Source organism: Loa loa (assembly GCF_000183805.2).
Source record: "Loa loa unplaced genomic scaffold supercont3.95, whole genome shotgun sequence".
Classification (NCBI taxonomy): Eukaryota; Metazoa; Nematoda; class Chromadorea; order Rhabditida; family Onchocercidae; genus Loa; species Loa loa.
The window spans coordinates 1-11,818 of NW_018108275.1; the positions used below are offsets into that span (position 1 = coordinate 1).

The window sequence follows — 11,818 nt, forward strand, 5'->3', positions numbered from 1 at the left end:
AAAAATATAGAATTTTAGGAATACGACAAAGAATAGAAAAAGAAAAAAAAAAACAAATGCAGGAAACCTCATGATCAATAATTCCAAGTTGGCGTGCTGTCTGTCTTACAGCAGGTTGATCAGTCAAGGCACCACAATGACGACATGTAAAGTCATCAGCGACTGGTAATTCCATTTTTTGAAAATTATTTACAGCATTTAGTCGTAATTAAAGCAATTGCTGATATCCTTGGCAATTTGTTGGATCTATAGATTTAAACAAATTTATAGAGGTTTCCATTTATTTCGCGATAGAATGAGAACTTACACTGGACAGCCCCTGTTCGAAAATATATGTGTTGCCCGCACTTTTCCAACAGCGCTGCAACAGTTATTTCAAATCTGGACTTTACACAATATCAACATAAAAAACTGTCATGTTTCGAAAAAATTCAAGAACATTTCAGAACAAAATCTTTGGGATGAAATGTGTCCAACGTGCTTTTCTCTGATTTTACTGTTTTTTTAAACCTCGGTCTTTCAGTAAGTTCTGGTTCGTCTTTCCTTTTGTAGCAACATTCTATCACTCAGATGACGGTACAATTGTATCTGGACACAATAAAAAAAAAAAATCTCACAACACCAATTTGTCAAACTGATTCTTTTAATTAACCTGATCTCGGCTGTAAACTGCTTCGAGTTATCTTGATTCTCATTTTTGCAATCAATAACAATAGTTTTGTATTTTATACAAAACAAAGATATAAAAATGCACATAATATAACTGAAGTAAATCCAATATATATTTAATACCTTTTTTGCAAAGGAAACAACTTCACCGACACTGTTGAAAAGAAGCAACCTCGCAGCATCTTTCTGTGAAACCTTTTTGAAGGAGCATTCAATACATGAAGCTATCTCATCTCTGTAAATACCCATAAATGAAAGTATTTCACATTTTTTTCGACGTATTTTGTAATGCACTTATGTTTTTTATATCAGAGTCAACATATTAGCGAAAAAGAAATAACAGACCGTACTGTATCCATAGATATACGAATAAATAGGGCATAATATGGACTAGGGATATTTTTCTCTGTAAGAACAACCTGAAATGAAAACCTGGCTCTGCAAAACATTAGGCGACAAGAAAGGTATGACAAAAACTAGAATTATTTGGGTATCCAGTAATGAAAACGACATAACTACAATCTACTAATGTAAGGTAACATGACAACTGATACACAGTAATATGTTGTTACCCTTATAAAGAAAATAACAGCTTACAAGGGAAGTAAAGCACATAACATTTTCTAACCTAACACAAACATTTTGAACACAAAACCGTCATTATTAAAATACCTTATTATAAACACCTTCCATGAGTGACTGTTCCAATTTTACCGGTGTTGTAATGTACGGATTGTTCTGTTGAACATTTTGGTCGATCTGTTCTAACAGCTGCAACAAGAACGGTTGTAAAAACGCATCACTTTCTGCTATATTTGACTGAATGAACTGAGATATTTAGCAAAGATATGATCGGTGCTAACTAAGATAAAAACAAAGAATAATAAAGAATATTGAAAACAAGGAATATTGACCAAACAAAATAACAGGTTTTTTCGGGTTCATAACACGCAAAACAACTATAAAAGAAGTGACGAATGGGCCAAAAATACTAATTGCTTACTTATTTGTGCGATAAATTCGGAACAACACCTGACCGTGAATAAAAAGTTAACATACCATGTGAAACTGTGCATGTTGATTGGTAGTCAAAAAGTACATCAAGTTCAAACCAATCATTAAGAATTTATTCGGTGACTCTTCATTCGATCTGGAAAATAAGCATTTAGTTGGACAAATAAACTAATTTACTGCTGCAGCTAAAAATATGAAAGCTGAGACTTAAGATTTATCTACATTTTCAATAAAAAGTGACCTGTAACAATCGTAAAAATTCATCACAACGCTGATCGCTTCACGAAAAGCTTTAAGATCAGATTGAAGCACCGCATAAAGAGCATCAATTTCGTACACATCTCCTACGAAATAGAATTCTTGTGTTTATACATAAATTCTTCGTTTAAATGATCTAGCCAAAATAGATCATTTCATCTCATGATTTTTCCATCAATCATGCAAAAAATAACTTACGGTGTATGGTATGTAGCGCAGCGCTGCTTAATCCTCTTAATGTCTCTGGATTCTCCATTACTTCCTGAAATACCATAGAATAACTAAGTTATATTCTTCTCATTTTTTCCTTTTGGAAATGCTATTCTGTTATTCAGCAAAGCTAGGTAAACGTGTTGTTCCGGAAACGCACAACGGAACATATAAAAGGTACAATAAGATTCCGTAATTCACTCAATTTTGTCACATGGCAATCACTATTTCTGATGCAACCAGCAGTTAGATGATAATCTGAAAGCTTTATCAAATCAGAGATTTTGAAAAACTTACTATCTGCACTATTTTTCTATTGAAAAAAAAATTAAAATATAATTAAATCAGCAATAATAAGCAGTAATAATATTAAACTCGAAGTGATTACCTTAGCTTGTTTTAGTGCACTACTAACTGCAGTTAGAATCTTCGGTTCCTTATTCCATTCAGCTAATAACTTCTTATGTATCATCTCCATTTCTACAACACCTTTCATTTAAAATTTTTATAAAACACTAGGTTCACCATAGAACGAAAAGGAAGTCAGAAAAAGCTTTCGGGTAAAAATGGATCCTCCTAGGTAATGCAGAACAAACAAATCATTCACAAAGATCGGTAACTACTGTTTCATCAAAACAGTTTATTCACGGTTTATTAATAAATTAAACAATTTATTAATAATTTCACTTCTAAATGAAACAATAGTTTATGTTTAAGGTCTCATTTAAGAGACAACACTATGTCCGTTAATTAATACAATGGTTACAAATAGAAAACAAATAAAAACATAAAAATTCATGACAACGCAAATGCAAATAGATACATAAAATATGAAAAGCTCAAAAAAAAAAAAAAAAAAAAAAAACGACTGCATTTCATTCAAAATAGTTGATTAATCAACTCAAAAATCAACATATATGCATACAAAAAGCCCGAAACCTTAAAGTTTCGGTTTCATCGACCTGGCCAACTGATTGATGGACTCTACCACATCATCCTCACTTATATCTCCAATAATTACCATCGTCCCAGGTTTGATAACCTGCAAATATTCCATAATTAAAACTATCCACAATGACTCCACAATTGATGGATATCGCGCATACAATCACATCATCGAAGATAAAACGACTAACTGTTCCATAACTCAAATGGGGAACTATGATACAAAGAAATAAGTATCACCTGCGGCCAATAAGTTATGGGTCAGGAACACTTCATTATTATTGAAATAGTTGAATGTTTCTGATCCATCGAATATTCCAAAAAAAAAAATTTCTTTGAAACCTAAAATAACGCACCTTTTTTGTTATAATCTGACCTTTGAGAATCTGTTCGAAAATATCACAGTGCATCACAATAATACAGATTGATTCTCGTTGACCAGAAACATGATTCTCACCAAAAGGCATTGCTAAAAGTAAATTCTCTGCTTTTCTTTGTTGTATTCCTTACCTTGTACTTTAATATATATGGATCATATTTTCCAAATTCCGTCTTCAAAATAAAAATTCTACTCGCATATAGTTTCAATTATTATTACGAAAATTCATTGGAAGATAAAACACTTGAAGTTCCATTCAACGCTTTTGTCTTTCGGAAGACTACCTCATAAGCAGAAAAAAAAAGAGTGAAAAAGAAGAAAATTAACTCACTAACGCTATACACATCCACTCCGTCCGTAAGTATAAACATGAACATAAAACAAGATGTCAGACTACCATCTTTTTTTTGATTTAAAGCCTCCGCTATAATCTGAAAACAGTGTTTCAAAACTCGACAAGTCTTTCTTTTCACCTAACAGAAATCTGGTAACAAAATTTTATTTGTCAGGATTCTTCCTACTCCATCAATATGTAAAAATAAAAGATTTCCGCCCATCATACTATTAAATATATTTTTATTAACTCATATATTTCCTCATAAATTCGAAATTAATTCAACCAGCCGCTCAATTAAACAGTATACTTGATACCTTCAACACTTCCATATATTCATCTTTCTTATTTTCTAATTCCCATCTTGTTTCAGACTCCGTTTTCTGCAAATAAGAGTGTTAGTTGATCACGACTTTGCATATAGGAAAGTTCATAAATAAATAGAGGCTAAATTTTCAGAACTTACTTCTTCTGCACACTTTAGCAAATCAACAATCACTTCTGAAATTTCAGATAATTTACAACCAGCAATACAGCTCAAGAAATTTAACGGATAAAGAATCCTACATTTCTTTTAAATACTTGAAAAAAAAGCAACTACCTTTTATACTATCAAAATGTTTTGCAGAGGTCATATCAGTTATTGCTATCCAATTATCGGCAACTGAAACATATCTACGGCACACTGTGATTTAAAATGAACTAAAATGGCGGAAGAGAACAATTACTTAGATTTCTTGTTGACGCTAGCTCATTTACCTCTTACATGACGCCACATTTTCGCTGCAGATTAAACAAAACGATTTACAGAAACCTCAAACCAGTTACTCAACCACAGGATAAATAACAGAAAGCTTCAAAAGATGACATGGACTGAGAATTTGAAAAGAGCAGGCAAGAGACAATGCCAGTCACTGATAACCAAACCAAAAAGCAAATTATGTAATTTTTTTTCTACAGAAAAGAGAAGACCATGTATAATCTTGATCAACAATCCTGTTGATGACATTAAGTGTAAATTGTTGCAAATATTACAGAAATGTACATAAACTTACTGGCTTCCGCATTTGCAGCCGGTAAGACTATTCCTTTCGACCGATAGGCTTGAACTAAAAAGTAGACTTTTGATAAAACTAAGAGCTTGTAGCTGCGAACAATAAGAACCACATTCGAACCGATTATGAGAATCCTACCACACATGATTTTGTGCTTATTACTTTTCTAATCATTATTAACAAAGTAAATCTTTTCATGAGAATATCTAAAAATTCGTGTAAAAAAGTCTAAAAATTTCTTTTCATGAGAATATCTAAAAAAACTATACTTGTAAACAGCATGACAATGAGTCCTTCGAAAAAAGCAAATACTCACTTTGTCCAAACCAGCCAGCACCAGCCTCAAAAACTTTTCCAGTTTCTTGACAAGATTCATGTCCAAGATATACAACAAGTGGTACTACGTACTCTGCTTTCAGAACTCGCAAACTTTCTTCAAGAAACAGCTGCGCTGTTAACCTTGACGATGCAGTCGGTATCACTACATTGGACTGAATACCATATCTACTTCCTTCAATTGCCAGTGTATGCGAAAGGCCAATTAACGCGTTCTTTGCTAAAACTTATCATAAAAATGTGCAACAACTCCTGATCATGATCGTGGACAAAATTCCTAGTTAATTGTTTTTGTTTAACCCTACCACCAGCTGTCAAACACTATTGATTTTCTATAAAATTATAATTAATACCAGAATGAAAGTACCTGCTGCATAATTTGCCTGTCCAAAATTGCCATATATTGCAGAATTTGAAGAAGTGAAAATAATCCGTCCATATCCTTGTTTTTTGAAAAAAGGCCATGCCGCTTTAGTTACCGAATAACTGCCTTTAACATGTGTTCTATAGACCAAGTCTGTAAAATAAAAGACGAAAAATAAAAACCAGAAACTGAAATCACTATATGCTCAGTGAAATTATAAGGAATTCCGCTAGGTTCGTTATTACTATATTCTGTGATTATTACTATATGCAATAATTTGGTCTAATTCATAAACATCCCAAATTTAGCAGCCTCTCATTACTTAAGGCTCTATCTGTTATTGTCACTACCAGCTGCGAAGTTTGAAAATATTTCCTGAAGTGAGACCCGGCCTAATAATTCAAACAGTTTCATTTTTCATCAAATGATCTCACAATTAAACAGTGCAAATGTCAAAAACATGGTGCAAACCCCAGTCATCATCACTCATATTTTGAAAGGATTTGTCGAGTACAATTCCAGCATTATTAACAATAACATCTGAAAACTGAAAGTTTGTAAAAATGAAACTGACAGCTTCAATTCTAAGATGAATTTTCTGCGTACATCGCCTGCGTACATTTGCAAAATCAGGATAATTTCTGTAACGCACAACAAAAAAAATCAGCAGTCCTGGCTTCAATATTCTAGATTTATTAATTGATTTTAACCACTCTGGTATTTCTATTTCTAAATGTAATATTATACATTACTGTATAACATAACCCATATCGTAGTATACTGATAAACCGCACCTTACGCCTGATAATTCCAGCACCACTCAATAGTAAACCGGTTGTCGTTATGAAAAATGATAAAAGACAACTACTTACCTACTCGACCGAAATGTGTGATTGCTGTTTCGATGATTTTATGTCCATACTCAACACTATCAAAATTTGGAACTGCTTTACCTCCATGAAACTTTATTTCCGCTACAGTCTGCAAAAGTGCATGGAATTTACACATTAATTTAAATTAACAAATTGAAAAAAGTGAAATGTATTGATGAAAAACGTATTACACTTCTACTGCGAAAACAAATAGAATGTTATAGTGAACGCCAATCAAGAATAGTCAGGAGTTTGAATATCGAATAGCGACACTTTCTTAGTTTTCTAACCAATAATGAAGCATCATAAGGTTATCCAAAAAAAAATATGTTGACCGCATTGGCAGACAGACGTCTCGCAAATGATCCATCTTGTGTGGTTCCGAGATCGTTCACTGAAATAGGGAATAACTTTTTGCAAATTTTTGAACACTGCAAAGGAAGGAATAAAATATCGGGAAGTCCCTTATGGAAATCTGTACTTTTCGGAACGTTCCTAGCGATATAATATAATAATATTCCTAGCGAATATCTCATCCTCTAATGATCTCAACCAAATCATCGTTTGGACAGGTTAAAATACGACTGCTTCAAATTATATTTGGTTAGACGTAATACTTTGCCATACTAAGGCTGTAAAAGCATGTTCTAAATTTAAGAATTTAAACGATCCATTCTTTCAAAATTGAATAAATAAAAGACTAAAAATGACTAGAATTACCAACAACAGATGCTCCTCTTCTGGCGAATTCAAGCGCATAAGCCTTTCCCAAACTGCCACCAGCTCCAGTGACAACAACCACCCTACCAGTGAAATTTAGAGCAAGCATGATGAAAATCAGCCTTACTTCTTCTCTGAAATGTTTTCAAAAATTGCGAAGATTTATATTAAAAAAATCATTCCCCACCTATCATGAACTAAAAAAGTTTGGAGAATCTCTGGCACCATTAAATTATAAAGCACAGCAATTTCTTTGCCTTAATGCAGGTTACAAAGGAAGAGTGACTCAAGAAGTCGGTCAAGATCACATCTTAAACTTTCGGAGGGATAGCCTTCATTGCCCTGCGTTAGCCAGCAGAATCACTTTTTCACGATGTCACTCATCTGTAAGCGGACTGCGCACTCGCGAGTAATCGGTAACCTAATTCCTCATCTCTTGAAAAAAAGAAGCCCAACCTTTCAGGGCTTACTGCTACCACTAGCTACACCTTTGTTACGGCCATTCCCTGAGGCCTTCTTCTACCCACTCCAATCCCACAAAACTACGAAGACGTCCCATCATGTGCCCTGGAGAGTTTTTCTCTCTCGAAGAATTGAGTTGGATGACGGGGTGTTTCGGGTAGGTACAGATTGAGTTGGGTAATGGAGTGCTTCGAATAGTTTCATCCATGGGTAGGTTGGGTTGGGTTGAATGGATGGGTAAATATGGAGCGAATGACGAATGGTAGGTAAGAAAATCGTGACTGGCAAAGATGTTTCAGTGTGTGTCCGGATGATACCTCAGGAGGAAGAGGAGGAGGAGGATGCCACTGGTGATGATGACTTCTTTGGCAATCCGTTAAAGCATCTCATGGCTAAAGTGATAAGTGCCAAGAAGGGTGAAAATGAAACCGGAACCATTACGAATGATATCAAAAAGGAAGGTACTTATACATTTAAAAGGTTTTTCTTTGTTTGTTTAAATATAATTTGAAGATAAAGATGTCTCTACTAAACTGCTTATCCATTATCTTGGGTTGGATGACTTCAACGACATATTAAAATTTCAAGTGAGTGTAAAGCATCTCACAAGTAATGAATACTTTAGAAAATAATGGTTTTCATTACGGATTAAAACACGTTTTATAACGAAAAAATAAAACATGTTTGGTAGTGTAAGGAAAAACTGGTAAGAAATATGTAGAAAACCTATTCCTTATCAGTCTGGTATTTGAATGCGAAAAAATTCTGGATCTTCTTGAATATGCTGTGTTTTATTTCTTAAAAATATTCATAATTTCAGAACTGGCCAAAAAGGATACTAGCAAGAAACTGAAGAATACACTAGGTTAGTTATGTCTGATGGATTTGTCACTTTTGGATAGAGAAGAGATTATTAGATATAGGATTTAGCATTCTCAGTCACAGAGCAAATCTATGTTGCGGTTTTGTTAGGTGTAAACATTTCCCTCTTATTTAACTGATAAAGAGACTGTATTAAATTCTCGATGTGACGAATGAGTAATAGAAGGTAAATATCGCCTAAGTTCTGAATTACATTCGTTGTAGATGATCTAAATGATGACGACGATGATTTACTGGCGTTGAGGGGAAAAAGAAAAGTAAAGGAAGACTCTGATCTATCAAAAGTTGAACAAGAAATCGAAGAGCTGGAAATTTTTTCCAATATTTCTGCTTTCCCCTTATCTCGTATGAATCGTGTAACGAACAGTTCAATGAAAAATGATGTCAAAAGGTTGCAAATTAACGAATAAGTGAAACTATGCTCTTGTAGTACAGAAATCAACAATGAATTCAATGAAATGGTTTAATGATCATAAGAATATTTCTCTTCCATGAAGTGCTGTCAGGCTTGCAACAAAGTTATAGAGAACAATAAATGGCCGAACAGTATTTTCCACTTTCTCTCCTGTATATCTTCTGGAGAGATACATCTCAAAAGCCTTGTTGTTCTTTTTTATTCTTCTTTCAATTTTTACAGAAGGAGGAAAGTTATGGATGACAATAATTCTAATTTACTTGCTAATCCTATTATTATTGATGGTGGTACTCTTGAGGCTGACGACAGTATATTTACAAAAGAGAAAGTCTTTGTCGTGGAACCGCACTGCTCTATTGAAATTGGTGACCTCGAGAGCTGTGATACTTATATAAAACGTTGGAAAATGGTATGCACTTATTGCATACGAAATTCTAACTGGATTTAGGAACCTATTTTGAGTACCAACTCGTTCGATCTCAATTCGATGACATAAACAGATGTATAAATTCACTTTTTCTTAGCATATCCAGCTGTAGTGTCCACTATTTTTCAGGGATTAATAAACTTTTAGATGCTGAATATCACTACACACTTCCGTCTTTATTTTAGGAATTCTTTTTTGATACTTCTTTTTTTTTAGCAGGGAAAAGTATACAACAGTGCACGCCGCTGAGATGTTGAATCCTTACAAGTCAAATAAATGCTATAACTCGAGATTAATAGTATTTCCATCAGAAGTGTAATTTATAAATGATTTTCAGAGCGAGACATTCATAAATATTGTCAAATTATATGCATCAAATTGGTCTTGTTCACCGGAAAATGTAATTTTATCACTAAGAAATGGAAAGCGGATTTCTGCTGAAGATACTCCACACAGTGTTGCATTCAGTGAAAAAGAGGTCAATTATTTGTCAGTTTACAAGAATAGTCAATGTGGAAGTCATAAAAAGAATAAAGTAACTATCAAATGGTTACTGCCTGAACGAAACAAACCCATTATTACTGCTGTTCCGAGGGTAATTATTTCAAATTCACCAAATTGAGGAGACTTTGATTTGCAGAAATAGATGATGTTTAAAAAAAGATTAAAAATACAAGGTTTCATTAGATTCTTTGCTTCTTAAGGAATTGTGCTGATATATTCGAATAAGCGAGTATGTCAATACAATTCTTCGCTTTTTCTTTTTCTTTTTCCTTTACAGGATACTTCGTTCATGATTTTGAAACGGGACTTCGCTATTGATAATGGCTTAGATGAGGAAAAACTTACACTGGTCTTTGACAGTGAGCGTATCAATCAACAAGAAACTGTGGACACATTAGGGATCGAAGATGGTGATTGCATTGACGTTTATATGAAATGATCTCATTTTGGCTCTCTTAATTGCAGAGCAGTTTGCTTGACTTGATTTATGTGTGATCTATATGATTTATTCATTCCTATACTTATTTGAAATTTTCTTGTTACCTTCATTGAATAAACGTGTACGAAGTTGTTTTTGCAGAATTGTTCATCACAGATGTGTTTTCACATCAGTCGTTTGTTATCGAAGTATCACCTTATTTCCGAATAAAAGATTGCGTAATTACTTCATTTGCATATATTCTGAGTGCCATCACCGTTCAATCAAGAGCAGTAATGTTCTATGCGCGATATTCGGTACACAGATTGTATTTTATCTTTGTGGGGTCACTTGTGTAATGACATTCAGAAACGAAATTGACTACAAAGTGTAGTATATGTCGCATTTCAATCATGCTACTTTTTGAAGCATAAATGTAATGTTGGACTTATATATTACATCACTACATAGGGAACTCTTTTTGTGAGTAAGAATGAAATCAGTATGAAGTGAACAGCACGTTATTTAATTGAACGAAAAGCATACGAAGATTTTTGTGTGCATATCACATTAAGGGAGTATTTTATCTGTTTATTTACGAATTTGTTTCTGTTTTAATCTTGTCACAAAGGCTTCTTGATTGTTCAATAATGGTAAGGTAGTTCATGCTTGTTCAATAATGGTAAGGTAGTTCATGCCAGTTTAATTCAATACTTACTGGATTTCCATTCATTGTAGCATATCTTCATTCCTTATGGCCCTACGAATGCAGACTGTATTAAGTGGTGAAGTCCCTTAAATGAATCTTAACAAAAAGAAAAATCTACCGGTCGTGGTTAATTCTAAGTTAATCGACGTGATTAATTCTGCTGGTCGATTTGACTCCAAAAACTCGATGCCACTGGCAGGTTTTGTTTATCCTATGGCTTAGCAAATATTTGTCAACCCATGGCAAGATGATTTAGTGAGCTGAGAACAAATATGCTGTTCAACTTATTTTTCTCTTGTAGGCTTGGAAATGACTGCGATGATTTTCCGACACGAAAAACTACACACTGATTTATTCCAATGTTTATGGCTACCCATGAGTACTACACGACTGTGCAGCACGGCTGCTACCGAACCTTGCAATTCACGGCGCGATTTATACCAAACCCTTGGTGTTGAATCATCTGCTACGACAAAAGAAATCAAAGCAGCTTACTACCAATTGTCAAAGATTTACCATCCAGACAGACACGATGGTAAAGAACAGAAGAATTTGGCCGCCGAGAAATTTTTACAGGTTCCGGCTGCGTTATCTGCTTTCCAGTTGCTTCAGGATTTTGCTAGGATTACCATGAACGAATCTACTTCCCTTTTTTTCCGGTGGTATTGCAATCATACCTGAGCCTTTGATCATAGGACTGCTGGTTTTCGTCGACCAACCTGCACTATTATATATACAATATTATAGTGTATATATATAATACTATTATATATATATATATATATATATATATATATATATATATATATATATATATATATATATATATATATATATAATATATA

At 33.7% G+C, this 11,818-nt stretch overlaps 4 protein-coding genes across 4 annotated transcripts in view; 2 read left to right on the forward strand and 2 right to left on the reverse strand.

Annotated features, from left to right (window-relative positions):
* Positions 1 to 231: 231 nt before the first annotated feature.
* LOAG_08779 (hypothetical protein) lies at positions 232 to 2,638 on the reverse strand. Its single transcript, XM_020447798.1, has 8 exons — positions 2,540 to 2,638; positions 2,140 to 2,203; positions 1,925 to 2,027; positions 1,729 to 1,819; positions 1,342 to 1,440; positions 1,015 to 1,088; positions 793 to 904; positions 232 to 361 (listed from the first exon to the last, which is right to left on the reverse strand). The coding sequence occupies exons 1-8, from the start codon at positions 2,627 to 2,629 to the stop codon at positions 281 to 283; spliced, it is 714 nt and encodes a 237-aa protein (XP_020302008.1). The 5' UTR covers positions 2,630 to 2,638; the 3' UTR covers positions 232 to 280.
* A 381-nt stretch (positions 2,639 to 3,019) lies between these two features.
* Positions 3,020 to 7,296, reverse strand: LOAG_08780 (short chain dehydrogenase/reductase family oxidoreductase). The gene is made up of 12 exons (XM_020447799.1): positions 7,157 to 7,296; positions 6,437 to 6,830; positions 6,036 to 6,104; positions 5,568 to 5,717; positions 5,181 to 5,420; positions 4,865 to 4,918; positions 4,411 to 4,473; positions 4,276 to 4,310; positions 4,127 to 4,192; positions 3,807 to 3,906; positions 3,453 to 3,565; positions 3,020 to 3,193 (listed from the first exon to the last, which is right to left on the reverse strand). Exons 2-12 carry the CDS (start codon positions 6,570 to 6,572, stop codon positions 3,092 to 3,094), a joined length of 1,128 nt encoding a protein of 375 aa, XP_020302009.1. The 5' UTR covers positions 6,573 to 6,830; positions 7,157 to 7,296; the 3' UTR covers positions 3,020 to 3,091.
* A 612-nt stretch (positions 7,297 to 7,908) lies between these two features.
* LOAG_08781 (hypothetical protein) lies at positions 7,909 to 10,415 on the forward strand. Its single transcript, XM_003144311.2, has 6 exons — positions 7,909 to 8,079; positions 8,439 to 8,483; positions 8,705 to 8,891; positions 9,138 to 9,324; positions 9,680 to 9,937; positions 10,124 to 10,415. Exons 1-6 carry the CDS (start codon positions 7,929 to 7,931, stop codon positions 10,283 to 10,285), a joined length of 990 nt encoding a protein of 329 aa, XP_003144359.1. The 5' UTR covers positions 7,909 to 7,928; the 3' UTR covers positions 10,286 to 10,415.
* An 853-nt stretch (positions 10,416 to 11,268) lies between these two features.
* Positions 11,269 to 11,818, forward strand: part of LOAG_17570 (hypothetical protein) — a 1,847-nt gene continuing 1,297 nt past the window's right edge. The window contains exon 1 of the mRNA XM_020450230.1: positions 11,269 to 11,549. Coding sequence (XP_020306117.1) covers positions 11,283 to 11,549 — 267 coding nt within the window. The 5' untranslated portion in view covers positions 11,269 to 11,282. The remainder of the gene's footprint in view (positions 11,550 to 11,818) is intronic.